Source organism: Mchenga conophoros, linkage group LG8 (genome assembly GCF_057382185.1).
Source record: "Mchenga conophoros isolate Kocher_MC1m ecotype Shallow Benthic linkage group LG8, M_conophoros_male_GT1.1, whole genome shotgun sequence".
In the NCBI taxonomy this organism is placed as follows: domain Eukaryota; kingdom Metazoa; phylum Chordata; class Actinopteri; order Cichliformes; family Cichlidae; genus Mchenga; species Mchenga conophoros.
In genome coordinates, this window is record NC_140533.1 from 27,105,948 (window position 1) to 27,125,306 (window position 19,359).

The 19,359-nt window shown below is 41.8% G+C and overlaps 3 protein-coding genes across 3 annotated transcripts in view; 2 read left to right on the plus strand and 1 right to left on the minus strand.

Moving 5' to 3' along the window:
• Positions 1-4,366, plus strand: part of LOC146568938 (transmembrane protein 150A-like) — a 29,171-nt gene extending 24,805 nt beyond the window's left edge. Inside the window, exons 7-8 of the mRNA XM_085285337.1 lie at positions 1,999-2,176; positions 3,436-4,366. Of these exons, the coding sequence (XP_085141463.1) occupies positions 1,999-2,176; positions 3,436-3,680 (423 nt within the window). The 3' untranslated portion in view covers positions 3,681-4,366. The remainder of the gene's footprint in view (positions 1-1,998; positions 2,177-3,435) is intronic.
• Positions 4,350-10,416, minus strand: LOC146568939 (S-adenosylmethionine synthase-like). Its single transcript, XM_085285335.1, has 9 exons — positions 10,236-10,416; positions 9,017-9,094; positions 8,392-8,514; positions 8,164-8,276; positions 7,917-8,060; positions 7,376-7,594; positions 6,982-7,164; positions 6,401-6,534; positions 4,350-6,303 (listed from the first exon to the last, which is right to left on the minus strand). The coding sequence occupies exons 1-9, from the start codon at positions 10,318-10,320 to the stop codon at positions 6,201-6,203; spliced, it is 1,182 nt and encodes a 393-aa protein (XP_085141461.1). The 5' UTR covers positions 10,321-10,416; the 3' UTR covers positions 4,350-6,200.
• A 6,074-nt stretch (positions 10,417-16,490) lies between these two features.
• Positions 16,491-19,181, plus strand: LOC146568940 (serine/threonine-protein kinase pim-1-like). The gene is made up of 9 exons (XM_085283446.1): positions 16,491-16,617; positions 16,721-16,891; positions 16,993-17,151; positions 17,339-17,433; positions 17,530-17,577; positions 17,674-17,895; positions 17,982-18,168; positions 18,267-18,416; positions 18,563-19,181. Exons 1-9 carry the CDS (start codon positions 16,554-16,556, stop codon positions 18,652-18,654), a joined length of 1,188 nt encoding a protein of 395 aa, XP_085139572.1. The 5' UTR covers positions 16,491-16,553; the 3' UTR covers positions 18,655-19,181.
• The last annotated feature ends 178 nt before the right edge of the window (positions 19,182-19,359 follow it).

Genomic DNA, 19,359 nt, shown 5'->3' on the forward strand with positions numbered 1-19,359 from the left:
GAAAAACCCAAAAAGTTAGCACCAACAATAAGGTTTAAATCACACATAGACACTGAATAAAGATGGACGTAGGAAACACCATCGAAATGTTTGCTGATACTTGCTTCTGCAGCATGAAGCTGAGCAGATGACCTGAGCAAAGTGTGGATCTGACTGAGAAACCCGAGAACCCTGCAGGCCGATACAGTAGTGCAAAAACACGTGGGAATAATAACGCACCATAATTCACAAAATAAAGATAAAGCTGTGTTAAACACATTTTGTAGTCCATGTTCTGGGTGTTGTAGTTTCTGTACGGCAGACAATAATCCCTGTGCACAGTACTCATCATTTCTCCTTCGCTCCTTTCCTTCGCCTCGTGATGTTTTCCGTCGAGGTCGAGGAAAAGTGGTTAGGAAAAGCAGGTAGGCGGTCCTTTTTTGGACTGTTCTCTTTACACTGTTGTCAGTTTTACTTCTTGTCTTTCTTCGTGACCCCTTCTTGGTAATTGTTTGTTTCTAATAAGTGTCCTCAGGACATAAACCTCCTGCCGCACAATTCCTCGTGTTCTCAGTATTTTTCCTTGTGTTTGTAGTTATTTCCTTCTGTGTGACCTGTTGCCTGGATTGTTTGGCCTCCCTGACTGCCCTTTGGTATATGAACATGGCTTGTTTTTAGGATTTTACACAGCCTCAGCTTACCTGTCAACTGTCCTGCATTTGACTCCTCTTCCTCTGTTCGTATGTGAAGATTTATCTATCTTCCTGCTCGCCCTTCTCTTTGAATCAGTTTTATAATTAATGCTGAGATGAATATGAGAGGATACGACCCACATAAAAGTAGCTCATGAACAAAAAACTTTCAGATGCTTGGTGTAAGCACAATTATAACTCAAGCTGAATGAGTATTTGTTTGTTCTCTGGGTCTCTTCCCTGTGGTCAGACGGCTTAAACCGCTGCTTTTTCTCCATAATAAACCACAAGTCCAGGCTCAGGAGATGTGTCGTCATAAAATCAGCTGCTGTATTTGAAAACGTGCTCTCACAGACTGCAGGAGAAAATATTAAAAATGAACTTCCTCCGTCTGTGATGCTGAGACGAGATGAGCTCATGGCAGTGACGGGTAATCTTCCGGCTTGTTATGTGTGGAGTTCGAGCTGACACCGTGTCGCCTCCTCCAGTGCCAGAGATGATAATGGTGATGATCCAGCTTCCTTTGTAAATTAGTATCATTACAGCTTCCTGTGACAGATGATTTGGTAACAGTGCTGGGTCACAATGACCTCTGTTTGCATTTCTATCAGCTTTGTTTTGTCCTGATGTTCCCACAAGAAGACTGTGAGGTGTAAATGATATTCTGCTGAGTAAAGGACTTGTTTAAACTTCCATCTCCAGATTTGTACTAAAGCCTGAAGGCGTATTTGAGAGAAATACATCCAGTAATTGATTTATGTTACATTTGTTAATATAACACAAATTTCCCAGAGTTGTTAAGATATTTTGGTTTACACAACAAATTTAAACCTCACCCAGTCAACAGGGTGGCAGTGTTCATCCTCCGGTTAACGTGATTTTCAGTGCAGAAAATCTAATAAAGCCTGGTGCTGAGCTCACATCAGTCAAACAGTGGCTGCTATATGATGATGTTGAGCATTATGAAAGACAGTTGGTGATATCACATGAATTTATTTTGTCCTAAACACAAAAGAGGAGGATTTTAGTTGCATTTAAAATAGTGCTGTCAGCGTTAATCTCGTTAAAATGACGTTAACGCCATAACCGCATTAATGCTGCAAATCACAGTTAGCGAGTTAGCGTGGATCGCCCCGTGCGTGGGGCTGGACGGCGTCAGCGCGTTAGCGTGGGTTGCTTGTTAACGTGTTAGCGCCGTGCTCTCATAGTTCTCATAGTGGATGAGAAAGACCGACTATGTCTTTCTCTTCCGTGCCGTGTTTCTACTTCCAGATCCTCAGTGTAACAGTTTTTGTTTATCCGCCTGTTTTGTTTTCTTTTTTTTCAGGTGGATTTTGCTAAAGTCCTTCACTACGTGGGAGCTGGGGTCGCCTTCCCCTCCAGCATGCTGTTTGTGTGCCTTCAGTCGGCTCTGACCTACAGACTGGCCAAGACCCAGGAGGAATACTGGATAGGTCACATACGAGTGGGGATGGCCCTGCTGGCCCTCATCGCCCTGGTGCTCAGTATCCTTGAAGCTTATCTGTGTTTCTTCCAGCACTACAGTACATTTTTAGTGAAACAGTTCCCTAACACATAGGTTGCTTGCATTTATTTATTTGCTTGTTTAAAACCACATTCAGTGGCATAGATACCCTGCAGGGTTGTGTCAGAGCTGGATGAGAAAGATTTATTTTGAGACATGGCACCCTCTAGTGGCTGTAGGACCTATGGCAGCGTAAGTTGTAGATTTATGGAGCCACAGAGACAGGAACAAGGAGCTCAGGGTGAATGGATGGGTCAATATAAGATTTAATAACTATAGTTTTTCTTTCTCTTTCATGATGGTTAAATGAGCCAAAAAAAGGTTATGTATTACTGCACATTATTTGTTACTTTTCTTAAAAGTAATGAAAGTGACTTGTTACAGTACTGATTACATGACTTTTGCATTAAGAAGAGAATTTAAGACCTTTTTTAAACATATTTAATGACATAATTGTAAGTGTGGTAGCACTTTAGTAGTTACTTTATGATCCATTATACATAACACAGTTTGTTCCCCTAAATTTACTAAAAGATGCATTTGTAGCTAATCAAACCTTTAAAACAGCATGAATGGGTTGCAGGGATATATTAGGGAGAAAAGGGTCATTTTGCTTCACAATAACTGGCTTTGTTTGTGCATAAATCCTGAGAAACTCAGCTTTTTGCAATAAATCAGCACATTAGTATAAAACTAATTTCTTGTCTGTCTGCACACGTGACTGTCGCTCTTTATAGTGTTTAAAATCCAGCACATTTATAATGTATGGTATGTTGCATTGCCCCCTGCTGGAGAGCACACAGCCTTACAAACATGACTGAAACCAAATGCTCACTTGGAGTTTTTGGTCATGAAGATTATGTGTCTGATGAGTTTATTGCTGTCAAGTCTGTAAGGAAACATTTAGGGATAAAACATCTGCAATGCACCTTTAAAAGGCAGGTCATCAATGTATGGATGGTATTGATTGGAGTCTATGTGAGGCTTGCATTCAGACACAGGAAACCTTTTACTGGCTGTTAATGGTAAAGGTAAACCATCACTTTTTTTAAGGTGGGCCTTTGTGTTAGAGGGTCAGGTTTGACCACAGGTCAATGTGATGGTGAAGCCATCTTAATATTAACAGCACAGGACCGAATTCAAAGTAGCGACCAGTACATCTCAGTACGTGAGCAATAAAAACAATGTCAAACTGAACCACTGTGCAGCCGTTGCTCGCCTTAACCCTCTGATCACCAGGTGGGGTTTTTTTCTGCCAGGAGAGCTATGCCCTGCAGCACGCCTCCGCCATCTTTGAGTGGATCTACTGCTCGATCATCATGTTCTTCTACGGGACTTTTGCCTTTGAGTTTGGGGGCATGTCGGGGGACACCCTGATGGTGCTCTCCAAAGGCGGGGCGATGCAGAGCTTTTCCACCTCTGACCACAAGACAGAGGTCGGCGGTGCCGGCCACCACCAGCCAGAGAGCTTATCGATCCTGTGACTTAACTATGGTGTGTTTGAGAAAAACTGGAGGTGAAAGAGTAACAGAGTCTAGAGCCTGGATGCTGCACCCTGCATATCACCACACTCACTACTACAAAGTGCCAAAGCTGCTCTCCTCAGCAGTGACCAAAGACTGACAGACTTCTGTCCTGCAAAGCGTTGCACAAAACCAACAATGCCTGTGCGAACACAAACACCAACAAAGAAACACACACGAGCACACCCACAGTCCTTAATGTTTGGTTTAATTGTCTCAGAGTAACAATCGGTCTCTGAAAGTGCCTCAGATGTCGCTCCTCGCTGCGCGCCGTCAGTCCTGGAGCCTTGCATTGTTTCTACTCAGGAAGTTTTGTTACACAATCAGGTTTCTCTCCATACCTCCGCCGCAAGATGAGGGTTTCCACAAACATCAGACAGCAGGTGGGCTTCATGTGCGACAACTAGCCTCTCCTATCAAAGTAGCTTAAAGATGTAAATGTTATTCTAAGCTGAATTTCAACACTTGGTGCAACTGTTTAAGGCAACATTGCCCATGTAGCTCTCTCATATTTCCCAGATAAGCTCAGTTTTGTTTTGTCTTTTGTTGTTTCTCATTTCAGCTCATTGCCCAAAAAAATGCTGTATAATTTCTCTTTAATGGGACCAAACTATGAAGGTGAAACATTGATATGTTTAACATCTTTAATTTCATCATACGCGGAAATACTTTATTCAAATTGTATTTCTTAGAATGTACACTGAAAGTAAAACAATAAAACAGTTAATATGAAATGATGCAGTGTGTGCACACATAACGGGTTGTGGTTAGCTTTAGATATACAGGAATCCACTGACTCAGGTTTATTGAGCTTTAAACTGTAAAGATCCTCGAGGTCTGTTTAGAGGAAAGCTTCACTGCAAATCAGTACAAAGTTGTTCTGATTGAATAAACATTTCCATCCTGATGAAACTGAAAAGGCTCCCATGCAGAAGACATATTGGTTTGATGAGATGAATACCAGAAATTGTGAAATTTTGTATCAACGCATATTAAAAGACCAAAATGATGACTGGCATTTAGAAGAACTGTTCCATCCCTCCTGCAGAGTTCTGAAGCAAAACCAACGCGCATCGGAGCTCCTTTGGCGCCACACGGTGGCCAAAGTAACTTAGTGTTTTGTTTCTTTTCCCTAATTTGTACCCATCTGTATCTAACAGAAAAACAAACAAACAAAAAAATTCTACACTGATAGTAAAAAATATATATTCTGGTAAGCATGCAGGAAGAAAAATCTTAACTTTAAACTTTAATAAATGCTAACCTATGAAGCCTCTCTGGGACATTTGGATTTCATCTTTGGTCGTCTGCATCTCATTAAAAACCTCACGTTATCGTACTAAACTGCATGAAGCCTGAGGAAAAGTTTATACACCTGCAGAAAAGTTTTAAGATTATTCAGCTTCTGTTCTTTTAACCTCAAACTCTCATCAAAATCATTTTGGTGTTTTCCATGCAATGTAACAGGAGCAGGATGCCACATCCAAGCCATGTAGGGGAAAGTTGGCTAAACCTTGGGAAGTGCCAAGAGCAGCAGATACTAGTACACCTTCCCACCCCTGATAGCAAGTTGATTAAAAAAAATTGTTTTTATGTATGGTTTAAAGACGCTTCGGAGTCATTTTGACTTCTAAAGTTGTCTTTTAAAAACAAAAATCAGCTGATGTGAGGGTGTCATCAGCTGATGCAGTTCAGACTGTCTACTTCCATGTCCTCTGACGTCATCCGTCTTTGGTAGATGTGTGTTGTTGTTCATGTTAAATAAATTCCTTTACAGGGGAGCACGGTGGCCTCACAGCCCGAATGTCTTGAGTTAAATCCACCATCTGGCTGTTTCACGTTCTCCCTGTGTCTGCGTGGGTTCTCTCTGCATACTGCGGCGTTCTCCCACAGTCCAAAGACATGCAGGTAGTAGAGTTGGGTTACGTGGTGACTCTAAATTGTCTATAGATGTGAATGTGAGTTCAATGTGTTGTCCGTGCTTCTCGCCCTATAGTAGCTGGAAAAGGCTCCAGCCCCCCAGTGACCCTTAATTGGGTGGATGGAAGTTCATTTTTATCCAGGCAAAACTGAGACGCTTGTGATAAAAATTATTCAAAGAGGTTTAGCTGACTGTCAGAGTTTGTCACTGAAATAGTCATAAACGAGCGCGAGAAAACCTCAAACATGTGCAGAATCCCCACAGGCTCTTCAAAAACTCACTGAAACGCTTAAGACATGACCCATGCACGGTTTTTCTCCTTTAAAATTTGGTCATCCACTCAGTTTATTTTTTTCTTTAACAGTTTAGATTTAAAGTGTAAATATCTCTCATGCTTCAGAGTTGTCATTTAGGGACTTTGTCACCTACAGCTGGAACACCTCTGACCCACCCACACCTCAGACTCAGACCAATGAACAAAGGCCATATGGACTCCACCACACACACACACACACACACACACACACACACACACACACACACACACACACACACACACACTAGAAGTTGAGGTTCTTCGGGACCTCCCAGGGAAACTCCTTCCTGCCAAAGTGTCCGTAGCATGCAGTCTTCTGGTAGATTGGTCTCTTTAGGTCCAGGTCTCTGCAGCAGCAAGCAGTCGAGATAGATTCAGTACAGTCTAACAGATTTGGACAGAGATTATAAAACACTGAGGCGGTGGTGTGGGTGCAACCCTGACCTGACTATGACTCCAGGTCTGAGGTCAAAGTTTTTATTGACGATCTGCAGAAGCTCCTTCTCGCTCTTTGGAGAGGAGCCGTAGGTGAACAGGGAGATGGAGAGCGGGTGGGCCACTCCAATCGCATACGCCACCTGGAAAAACACAGCATGTGATTAATGAACATGTTGTTTTATCACCACCGTGATGATGGTGATACCACTGGTGATAGTGCCACGTACTGCTGGGTTTTCCACAATTATTTTATTATTATTTATTTATAAAGTCCAAAAAAAGGAGAAACTAACTCCTTGATTCACAGTTTAAAACCATTCTAATTTACTTTTAATTGGACCTTGGTGCACCACCATCCCTCTCTATTTAAGCCTTTTGATTGTTTCCCCTCACAAGCAGAAGGTTTGAACCGCAAAGTAATGACAAGCATAACAGCTTCCACCTTAAATATGTAGAAAAATGAGTCCCACAAAAATCCAAAAGAATGATTTACATAAAAGGACTCAGAAAACAGACTTCTGAGCCTTTTCATCCTGCACACATCTCAGAAACCTTTTGGAGAAGATTAAACTGGAACGAGGTCTCACCTGCACCAGTACCCGCCTGCACAGCTGGGCCTTCACCAGAGATTTTGCCACCCAGCGTGCAGCGTAGGCGGCCGAGCGGTCCACCTTGGTGTAGTCCTTTCCAGAGAAAGCTCCGCCCCCGTGGGCCCCCCAACCACCGTACGTGTCCACAATGACTTTCCTGCCCGTCACTCCTGCATCACCCTGAGAGAAATCACAAAGATTTATATCCACACAGCACACAAGCAAGCAAGATCTTCACTACATTATTTGTTTTTAAACTTTGAAACTATGAAATTAGATTTGAACCCCATCATATTTGAGCTGTGCACTAAAAGCCACTGCCAGCATCCTCATGCTGCGTGACATCAACGTAAACAGTATTCGGGGACTTCGAATGTTCTCGGCTCTTTACCTGCGGCCCTCCAATCACAAAGCGTCCGCTGGGCTGCAGGTGATAGATGGTGTCCTCGTCCAGGTAGCGTGAAGGCACCACGGCTTTGATGACCTTTTCCTTCAGCACCTTCTTCTGCTCCTCCACACACACGTTATCATCGTGCTGCACGGAGATCACCACAGTGTGCACTCTTTTGGGGATCACAGCGCCATTTTCCTGGGCGTAATGAACTGTTACCTACGGAAAGGTGAACATTATGTTAATGTTATTGTAGCAAAACAATATGCATTGCCACTTTTAGTCCTTTTATTTTGATTTAACGAGACTCGGGTGTGTCACACGAGGGAGCTACTTCTACTGAATCTACTTCACAAATAACACTGTTAAAGCAGAGCCCAACAAAGCTGACATGAAGAGTTGAATGAAGGCTGCTGGACCTCATTTATGGAAGCATCTTCAGCTTTCTTCTCCACAACAAACATGCCATTAAGTATGCCACCCTGGCTGCCTCACACTGCAGGTTCAGGCATGTCTACACAGTTTTCTACTCTGACCTCACCTGTGTCTTTGAGTCTGGGCGGAGCCAGGGGACCGTCCCATTTCGTCTCAGCTCGGCCATCTTAGCGTTGAGTTTGTGGGCGAGGACTATGGTGAGGGGCATGCACTCCTCTGTCTCATCTGTGGCGTATCCAAACATCAGACCCTGTCCACGCAGCACGAGTACAGTCAAAGAGCAGCACTTTATATTCTGAAGAAGAAAAAACTGGTGTTTCAGTCCAGAATTGAAATGTAAGCGCTCAGATGACCTGGTCTCCAGCTCCGATTTCGCTCTCCGTGCGATCGATATGAACTCCCTGAGCGATGTCAGGTGACTGCTGCTCCAGGGCTACCAGCACGTTACAGGTCTTATAGTCAAATCCTTGGAAAAACAGAGGAAAAAGAAGTAAAGGGATGTTTTCGTTTGAAAGCATTTCTCCTCCCTGGAATCCCAGTGTAGATGAAGTTACAGCCAAAACGTTAAAAACTTCACTCACCTTTCTGCGAGTCATCGTAACCAATATGCTGGATGACTTCTCTCACCACTCTCTGGTAGTCCACGTTGGCTCGAGACGTGATCTCCCCACAGAGCAGCACCATGCCCGTCTTACACACCGTCTCTGTTTCATCCACACACAGGACATCACACTGCATATGTGTATTCATGCCATCAGATGTGAATGTCCTTCCTGACTATTGATGTAATACTGCTGGTGTCCTGGATTAAAGTGAATTGAATTGCTTGGGAAGTGATGTTCTTTTGTCAGGATCACTGCTGTTAATGAATATTTCACGGAGTTTTCCTGCAGCAGAACCAGCGATATCGCCTTTTTCATTCCATAAACTAAAAATAGACATATAATTTAAAGAAATACAAACAAAAGATGCTGAGGTGTGGGAAGCTTTATCTTATCACACCTGCATTTATTACATGACATATTCTGATGGGCGATTTTTTTCCCACTACAGTCAAAAGAAAATGCAAGCCTGTTTGCAACCCACCCTCCTTTTTTAATGTCTCACTTAACCAATGTCATGGACACTATTACCATTTGCATCCATCTTAAATGTCCCTCTTCCCTGTGTGTTGCTTCCCTCTGGTGGACAAAAACTCAAACTCACCACAAGCCACCTTAGCATCAGGGTCTTGCCTCAGGTGAGCGTCCAGCACAGCATCACTGATCTGGTCACATATCTTATCTGGAAAAAATAGAATAAGGAGAAGTCTAAAAGGCATAAATATCTGCATGTGTGCTGGTTCGGTCTGTCGTGCGATCGTTTTACTGCACATGCCAGATTCCTGATCTGGGCAGAGCCTGAAAATATCACCCCGTTCCCTCTGGCAGTTACAGGACTATGAATAGCCTTGATTTGGTGAATACACACCAGCGTGACACGGTACACTCTAACTCCATCATCAAAGCACTCCCAAACTGTATCAGCACTACGGCACTGAAGCTTCTGTAACTTCAATTTACTCTCCTGCTTTATGATGAACATTTTTTACACCACCCTTAAAAATGTAGAAATATTATATTATCGGCTTATTGTTGGTGAAACTTTCATGTTTGTTTGTTTTTTTTAAATTACAAACATGGATTTTCCCCATCTGTAAAGTTTGGTTTGCTGCTGTTTTAACTACACATTTACATTTAAAGCACATGTTTATGTGTAATTTTAAATGAATTATATTTGCTGACACTTTCACTGCACACGTCTTCAAAACTCACCTGATATAAGGGATTATCTGTGAACCAGCACCATTTTTACACATCAGCAAAGATGTTATAAAATCTAGCTGTTATCCTGATTATTTTACATGATGCTCACATGTTGCGTTCTGCAGAATTGTAAAAATGCAAAGTGTGATGAGGTTAAATCTGCTCTTCAACCACTTCCTGGTGGGATTAAGCTAAACATCTGCAGTGCATTAAACATGCACTTGTTAGAAAATTAAAGAAAAGATGCAAAGCTGCACTATTTACTTTATAAATGACATAATTTATATTATGCCGAAGACACATTTTTCCTAACAGAACATACGTCACATGTCTGCACCACAAAAATGGCTCCAGCAGCAGCTGCAGATGTAAAAATTATTCATGACAAAAAAGTGACTCATCAGATGTTCAGCTTAAAACACAAGTTCTGCTTATATTGGAACTAAAGTGGAAGTTTTCTCAGTCCAGGATTCCTCCTCTGCAAATCAGCACTGTGTGGCTCCACGAAAGTAGACTTTATGCAGCACCGATCAGGCTTCTGCGCATTCCTCAAAACCATCAATGATCACTGAAGCGCTCAAAGCAGTTTCTCACATGATGAGCAGCACTCCTCTACTCACCAGGATGTCCCTCTCCCACAGATTCGGACGTAAACATGAAGTCATGAGCAGTATGCTCATCGCTCACATTCACTGTGGAATTCATTCTGAGGGCTGTGCAGACTGAAGGAGTGAAGTCTTTCTGATGAAAGCTGTTCCAGAAACACGCACAGGCCGGGTGCCATCCAACACCAGAGTCCTACGGCCGTGCAGCCGGATAACTCTGCGCTATAATAGGAAAAGACAACATACACATGGGGGGAGGGCACTCTGTGAACCATGTGGGTTAGGCCATTCAGACAGGAAGACAGGGAGGGTGGGAATGCTTTTTTCAACATGGAGACCTTTTTTAAACCCTCCCTGTGCTGAATGGTCTCACTTTATCACACTCATCAAACTCGGGCTCAGAGAGCAGAGGAGGAATTCATTTCATCAGAGGGTTACTGTGTGACTCCTCCACCTATCCATTCATGCCTGCCCTTTGTTTCTTTGTACCTGGGGGCCCCTGAGGTCTCTGATGGGGCGTCCGTGCCTGTGTACACATGAAGCAGTTGCTAATGAGACCTTTTCACTTCGCCGACTCCGAGTTCAGACAAACAGAGATGATGAAAAGAATGAAAATATGAATGAACTAGACTGCTAGCCCCCCCAAGAATAAAAATATACAAAGTTGCTATAAAACACACGATACTCATTAGTTTTTCTTTGCGTTTATGCAATCAATAGAGTGTCATGTTTTTTATTGCTGATCATTTGACAAATCTTGATGTTGTGAAGATGCATTTTTGCAAAAAACAAAGTTACCTCTCAATTTAGAAATCAGTACAACACTCCAGTAAAACCCTGAGACAACATGAAAAATGTAAATAGCTGACAACATATTTTAGGACTTTTTGGGTCGTTACCTGGAAGGAGCTTAAAACTAACTCCAGGTAGAGTCAAGGACCCATGGCGACGTGCTGAACACAACATGGTGAAGCCAAACAGGGATAAGGAGGCGAGTAGAGTGGACGAGTCTCCTACAGAGGGCAGCAGATCAGCAGGAGACAGATATAAAACACTCATGTTGGGGGGGCTACAAAACAGATGTTAAGATAATCAATAACCCCATGTAACATGTACACACATATCTCACTTTGGTTCACGTGGGTGCTCTTCATCTTCTGAAAACTGATGCTGCTGATGTTCAGGAAGATCACAAAGTTTATCTGTGGTCCATAAAACAAAAGAAAGATAATCTGAACACTCGTGATTTTGGTCACGAGATTCAGGAACTTCATTTTAAGCTTGAACATAATCAGCACTTTAATGCTTTAATGCTGATCATAGTATGATTAATAATATTTGTGGTTGTTTACTCTTTAATCTTGTGTCTGACAAAGAAATTATTTAAAATGACCAAAATGACCCCAGCCAACATCCACAGCAGCTTCCTGGTTTGAATGAAGTTGAAGAGCAGCACAGTGTGCAGATACAGGCCCCTCACCAGCAACCAGGAAAAGTTAGACAACAGAAGTGAAGAAGTGAAGCAGGTCACTGCTGCTTTGTACTGCAGCTGAAACACCTGGGAGACAGTGTAACCCAGGAAGGATTTTATAGACAGCTATAACGTTATTGTTTTGAGAAGAGGGCCGCTATAAGGGCACATTTTGAGCATGCTCAGACTAGTTTTGCCCATAATGAGCAGGATGTGGGTTGCAGCCTTTGCTATGAACCTCTGCTCATCCAAACAACATGAGTCAATTAACCAAAGTCAATTATCAACAAGCATTAGCTTAAGTGTTTTTGTTTGTTTGTTTTTTAATAGCTAACGCAAATGCCAAAAAACTGCAGTTCCTCTAGTTGCCACTTGAAGCTGCCTCCAAAAGTGAGTCAATTCTCATACAGCTCTGTTTAAAACTCCAAATTTACAGCAGAAATAAAGTAAATATATATATATTACAATTACACTAACATGGAAACTCTCACAAGCATATTTAATGTTTTATTCTGACATTTCAATGTGGTCGTTTTCAGCCTTTAATGAAAAGGTTTCTGGTGTCAAAACCAACCTGAAACAGCAGAAAACCACAACAGCAATGAGGAGAGCAGTAAGAGATGCTCCATATCCAACACTCCACATCAACCTCAGAGTATCAAAGTAGTTTTTCTGGAGCAAGGCATGAAAGATTTATCACACGCAGGCACAAAGAAGTAAGTCTGCTTCTCCCTGCTGGCTAAATATATTTAAATTAGTGGAAACCCTTTGATGGAACTGAGCCGCTACAGTAAACCTGCATGCAGCCGTACCTCCTTCCCCAAATCTTCATCCTGCTCGTGAGCTTGATCAAAACAGGTTTTGTAATATTGCAGGTTTGTTTGGCTCCAGCCTCAGACTGTAGATCTACCAGTGATGAAAGCTATGGAGAAAGTGTTTTTTAAACACTTTAAACACAGCTTAACGTTTTTAAACTGCAGCTCTGCAGAGGAGTCCAGAGCAACACAGATTTTTCTTTCTTTTATTCTCATCATTTTGTTAGACATGGCACAGTTGAAGAAAAAAAGAAGACCACTCTAATTTGTCATGTGTTGTCATATTTTGATGAGAAGTACTTTTTATTGGGTATAAAATCACCTGGCGTTAGTGATGGTGTTACTACTTTTAGCGATAGTATTCTAGGGTTAATCGTGAAATGACCAAGATTCCTCTGGAGGTGGCAAGGATCGGGTAGACCCGATTTGTATGGTCAGAATTTTCACATGCGCAGTAAGGATCAGGGAGTCCTGATCCGTAACTATCTTTTTAGTTTTAGTTTTTGTCTACATTATATTGAAATGTTTCATTATTGGAAACATTTTACGAGATACTTATTATTCTTAACATCTTAACAGATACTCTGTTCTATCGTAAAACGCTTCGACCAGAAGTAGACACCTTTTAGCGCATGCGGGGTACCGATCGGGTTTCCGGTACAGATCGGGTAGTGACAGGATCTCAGAACTGGATTATAGATGGCAGAGAGTTGGTGTCGTAAACCCCGCCTCTGTTCAAAGATGGTCGCTCACAGTGGACATAGATGCTTCTTTCACTCCTCTTTCAAACCATCTGTCCTCTCTGTCCAAAATGTGAACACTGGCATCCTCAAAGAGTGACCTTTATCCTTAAGATGCAGATGGACTTCTGAGTCTTGTCCTGTGGAGGTGGCTCTTCTGTGTTGTACCATGCGCTTGTGAAGTGGCTGTTTGGTCTCTCCAATGTAGAGGTCTGGGCATTCCTCGCTGTACTGTACAGCATACACCACATTGTTAAGTTTGTGTTTAGGAGTTTTGTCTTTCGGGTGAACCAGTTTCTGTCTGAGCGTGTTGCTGGGTCTGAAATGCACCGGGATGTCATGCTTGGAGAAAACTCTCCTGAGTTTTTCTGATACACCGGCTACATAGGGGATGACAATGTTGTTGCGTCTGTCCTTCTTATCCTCCCTCGCTGGTGTCTGGTCTTCTTTTCTGTGCATCTTTGCTGACTTTATAAACGCCCAGTTAGGATAACCACATGTTTTTAGTGCTTCCTTTACACGTGTGTGTTCCTTCTTTTTCCCTTCAGGCTTAGAGGAAACATGTTCTGCCCGGTGGTGTAGGGTCCTAATGACTCCAAGTTTGTGTTCCAGAGGATGATGGGAGTCAAAGAGGAGGTACTAGTCCGTGTGTGTGGGCTTCTGGTAAACTTCAATGTTGAGGTTGCCGTTCTCTTCAATGTGCACAGCGCAGTCCAGGAAAGGCAAGCAGTCGTCCTTTGTGTCTTCCCTGGTGAACTTGATGTTTTTATCCACAGCGTTAATGTGCGCAGTGAAGGATTCCACTTCTTGTGTTTTGATTTTGACCCAGATGTCGTCTACATATCTGTACCAGTGGCTGGGTACTCTCCCTTTAGCCAAGAGCCTTTCTTTCCACTTCTTCCATGTAAAGGTTGGCTACAATAGGTGACACCGGGGAGCCCATGGCACAGCCATGTTTTTGTCTAGAAACCCTCGTTGTATTTGAAATATGTAGTGGTAAGGCAGACAGACAACACTGAAGTGACTATTTTTTGATTTATAGTAAATGATCATCTGTAGACATGTATATTTTTTTTTGCAGCTGCTTTCAGAAAGAAGACCAGTAAATAAAAATCAAGCAGTGATGGAACACGAGAACTACACAATAAAAAGAGCAGGGCATCAAGCTCACAGGAGGACTCCAACAACTCCATCTATGAGACCGATGCCCGGTGTGGATTTTTCCATTTTATCACAGGATTGGTAAGAGATTGTTAAAATCTGCAACGAGAGAGCCCCTTCTAAGCTAAGACAATGTCAGCTTTACTAATCACGACCCCGTGTTTGTTTTGTCTCTCTGCAGAAGACTTTGAATAAAAATATGAAGGGGTGGATGCAGCAAGGTTTTGGCCTATCTTTAGAAAACGCAAGTATGGCTTCTTATTTGTTCACTTTACAGTTCTTCTAGTTCATCGATTTTGTACATGATTTTTCTAAAATACATTTTCTCTATAATGCAGGAGGTTGTTAAACATGTTACTCAGCAGTCGACTGCCTACCAATGATGAGATTTGTCTTTTCCTGTTGTTTTTCCTGTAACATGTACATGTAATGTTTGAACACTGACCAGAATGTTCTTAATGGGAAAAATGACCAACATTCCCCTGGTGGCAGGATTAAAAAAAAATGCAGTCAGTATGGAAAAGATATATATAAATCTTCTAAGGTTTGTATCTGTCTTGTGTGAAACTTGTATGAAAAGCATACAAGAGTGAAAACAGATGTAAGATCCCTTGAACATTTATATAAATGAAACTTGTATGTTTTGGATACTTACTAAAACAATATATGAAAGTAATGAGAAAGTGGCCACTTTCATGAGTAAATCATCCATCCATTCACTTCCGCTTATCCTTTTCAGGGTCGCGGGGGGCGCTGGAGCCTAGCCCAGCTGTCATGGGGCAAGAGGCGGGGTACACCCTGGACAGGTCGCCAGTCTGTCGCAAGGCTAACACACAGGGACAAACAACCATTCGCACTCACATTCATACCTAGTGACAATTTGGGTTATCCAATTAACCTATCCCCACAAGCTGCATGTCTTTGGACGGTGGGAGGAAGCCGGAGTACCCGGAGAGAACCCACGCAAACACGGGGAGAACATGCAAACTCCACACAGAAAGACCCCGGCCTGATGTTGGAATTGAACTCAGGACCTTCTTGCTGTGCGGCAACAGTGCTAACCACCATGCCACCGTGCTGCCCCATGAGTAAATCATATTAAGCCTTATATGATTCACTAGCAAGCTAAAGCTGACGCAAGTCTTTTATAAGTTTTTTCTATTTCTTTGCCATATGGGTAGTTTTAATAGTTTGGGAAAAGGTTTACCCTAGAAATGCTAATTATTGGTGATTGGCACAAAAAGGATGATTGTTACTAGCATCGGGACGTTAGTTAATGCTAATTACTAGCTTAAGGATAACAGTTAGTAGCTATGGGATACTAATCACCAAAAATATGCTTTCGTGACATTATTGTGCGTTGGGTGTTGGTCAGGGCTATCCAGAATGACAAGTGGGACACTGAATGACCAAATTTAAAAATGTGTGCAGTGATTTGTGTGTAATCTTGGAGGACTCAAAAACGCGTGCTTCAGTCCACGCACAAATACGAAGCAATTTAACCACATGTATAACAATTTTACAAATGCATATATCCAAACCTAAATAAATTGTGCATAAATAATCACTATTTATTAAGCTCAGCTCCACGAATTGGATAAGCTTCTCGTTCAAAAACCTTTCTGTGCGTAGAAATGTCTAAAACTTTATGTAACATCTCTCTCGCTGGTTTACAGAACCTTACATGTATGTGCTTCACCTCATACACACAGATAGCATGGCGAGCTTTTGAGACAAATTTCTCACTGTCAACTTCCCTGAGCTGCTTTCATGTCCCATTGCAAAACTTGGACATCTGGGCTTTGTCTCTATTCCTGCATTCTTTTATTTTTATATTTATTGGTTTTCTTTTAATAAAGCAGGCGTTAATTTTTCTAAATGAACAGAATAGCTCACTTCACTTCTGTATGCTGACAAACATGTGACCTATACTGTAAGACTGCTCCTGCTTGTTACTCCTTTGTTGTGATTTAATTTGATGTTGTGTAGCCACGCAGAGACAGTTTGCATATATTAGAATGTTAAGTTCCGTGATGTCATCAAAACAGTTTTAAAAAGGGACCTTTCAAAGTTCCAACTACATACAAAATCAAATAGTTAAAAGTGAGTTTAGTCCAGGGAGAACAATTTTGAACCAGTTTCCGATATGTCGTCAAAATCTTGGCCGACCTTTGCTACGCCACGTGCTGTGGGTGTAAGTAAATATCTAGGTGAGTGAAGTCTCCTTTACCTGTCAATTCATCTTAAATTACAGGCTTTTACTTCAGGTGCTTTGATTCAGCAGTAACAAACAGATTTTTTTACAAACTGCAGAACGCCACACTGAGCCCTGGTCCTTCAGGATAGAGGACAGGACGTCAGATGGGCGAATCAAGAGCTCCAAAAGAAAAGATGGTTCCACAGAGAGATTGGAAAAAGCTTCCAAAACACGAAAGGACAGCGAAAGTCCAACCCCAGGCCCCAGCCATGTTTTCTTTGAGAAGTGTAAGTGAGACATTCACAGAGATTATTTTTTGTTTTATAGTTTCTGATCATCTGTAGGCCTGTGTGGAGTTCAGAGGTCTAATTGATTTTTGTTTATGCAGCTGCTTCCAGAAAGAAGAGCAGCAAACAAAAGAGCAGCGATGGAACAAAAGAACCACGCAGTAAAAAGAGGAGGACATCAAGCTCACAGGAGGAGTCTAACAACTCCATCTATGAGACAGATGATCCTTTACCTAGCACATACAACGGTCACACTACAGGTAAGAAAAAGTTCAAATCACACCTTAAACGAGAGCCCCTTCCCAAGCTCTCAGAATTTAGCTGGCATCCATCTGGTAATCACTAGGAAGCTTCCAACAGAGCCTGTACGAATGTGTAAAATGAGACGATGTCAGCTTTCCTACATGCAACTAATCACAACCCCGTGTTTGTTTTGTCTCTCTGTAGAGGACTTTGAAGAAAAATATGACGAGCAGGATATGCTGGGTGAAGGACAGTATGGGGAAGTGTTCTTTGGAAAACGTAGAGAAGACAACTTCCCAGTATGGCTTCTTATGTGTGCACTTTACGCATGTTTTCTTGTAGTTCATCCTGTTCTCTACGTGCTTTTTCTCAAACACATTTTCTCTTTAATGCAGGTGGTAATAAAACATGTTCCTCAGAAGTCGCTCTACCGCCAGCCAATGGTATGAGATGTTTGTCTTTTTCGGTTGTTTTTCGGGCAGCATGTACCTCAAACAGCCTAATGTTTGACAACTGACCCGGATGTTCTGTTTCTAAAGCTTCTTAATGGTAGAATGACCAAGATTCCTCTGGAGGTGGCATTGCTGATAAAAGTGGGGGCAGGAACAGAGGCTACAAGCAGCAATGTGACCCCAGTTTTACTCGACTGGTATGACTTAGAAAAAGAACTTATTATGGTCTTTGAAGGGGGCAAAAACAACATAGACTTGGACGTTTACCTGTCAAACAGAAGAGAAAGGATTTGTGAGAGCGACATTAAGGTCAGTGAGTAGCAAGAATAAAATATTTGTCTTTTATGAATAATTTAGATCTTATGGTTTTAATGTATCTTTCGTTTGTCTGTCAGGTCATAATGAGACAGTTGGTAGATGCAGCCACTGAAATGCACTCCAAGGGTGTTTTCCATCAAGACATTAAGACAGACAATATTATAATTGAAAACTCAGCTGAACGTTTAGCACGTCCGCGTGTCAAATACATTGATTTTGGCTGTGGAGTCTTTTTTACACCAGAAGCAGTCACTCGAAGAAATGGTAGGTCATCAGCCTCATTGTTTACATGTTCTTGCCTGCCCACACGCCTTGTGTCCACATTCATTTCTTACCATTAATAATTTCTCTTTGGATTTTAGGGAGAAAATCACCGGCTCTAAACTTGCTGTTTAACGCCACCAAAGCCGATTGCATCACAGTTTTGCAGCTGGGCAGAGTGATGGATAGGCTGTTACACAACATCACCTCTTCCAAGAACATGTATTCGAAGCGTACTGATATTTCAGAAAGTAAGCCAGATGTTAATTCGTTAACCTGTCGTGATTTGCGTTACAAAACAGAAAATTCTGTTTAATGTGTTATCTGTATCGGTAACGCACATATCGATTTTTGTATGACAAACGTGAACCCCACCCTCTATTATATTTCCAAACAGACTGCGAGAGTTTTCTGTTAGGTTGCCTGGCAGCCAAAAATGAAGACCGCCTCACCCTAGAGGAACTTCAAAATCATCCCTGGTTCAAATGACTTATCGACTCCAAGCACAACAGGGTTACAGAGCATAAGCTCTAACAGAGAAGTATTTGGTCAAATTCTGAAGCCATGTCACATATCTGTGTATGTTTTTAACAATTATGTCATTTTTACAGTCCTGCCCCTGTAGAGGCACCCCACAAAAACCACGAGATCGAAGTGGAACTTCCATGTATTGTCTTTTCCATACATGGTTTCTGTCCATAAATGGAAAATACCCCACCCACCCCCAGCAATCCGTGGAAAGGGGATCTCTCTTTGAATTGCCTTTCCCGAGGTTTCTTCTCAAGTTTTTGAGGAGTTTTTCCTCGTCTTCTTAGAGAGCTTGTGCTGGGTTAAAAAGAGTTGCTACTATGAACCTGAGTTATAAATACAGGTGCATAGTAGCAACCTGTATTGCTGCACTGATCAATAATTAATTGATCAGTGATCAATTAATTATTCATGAATCAATTTAACCAAAAAATTTGACAAATCTAAAGAAATGTATTAATCAGGGAATTAGCAGCAACAGTAATTGGACAATCTAAATTTATCAGTTAATTAATAAATAAATCTGAATAATTCATCCTGCATCGCCTGTCTGCTTATATCACATAAACCTTTCACTGAAATTGATTTAATTTGTTATAATTATAATAATTATTTGTTTGTACTAATGCATCACAATTTCTTTGAAAGTTAAAGTGTGTGAATTTC

What these genes read in the sequence shown, in the direction of transcription:
- LOC146568939 (XM_085285335.1), bottom strand. Translation starts at nt 10,320, where the DNA reads ATGAATTCCACAGTGAATGTGAGCGATGAGCATACTGCTCATGACTTC. An exon ending in AAATCGGAGCTGGAGACCAG is followed by an intron (nt 8,061 to 8,163) that starts GTCATCTGAGCG and finishes CTGCGTGGACAG; the next exon opens with GGTCTGATGTTTGGATACGC. An exon ending in GCAGGCGGGTACTGGTGCAG is followed by an intron (nt 6,535 to 6,981) that starts GTGAGACCTCGT and finishes GTGTTTTTCCAG; the next exon opens with GTGGCGTATGCGATTGGAGT.
- LOC146568940 (XM_085283446.1), top strand. Translation starts at nt 16,554, where the DNA reads ATGTCGTCAAAATCTTGGCCGACCTTTGCTACGCCACGTGCTGTGGGT. An exon ending in CGCTCTACCGCCAGCCAATG is followed by an intron (nt 17,578 to 17,673) that starts GTATGAGATGTT and finishes CTGTTTCTAAAG; the next exon opens with CTTCTTAATGGTAGAATGAC. An exon ending in GCGTACTGATATTTCAGAAA is followed by an intron (nt 18,417 to 18,562) that starts GTAAGCCAGATG and finishes ATTTCCAAACAG; the next exon opens with ACTGCGAGAGTTTTCTGTTA.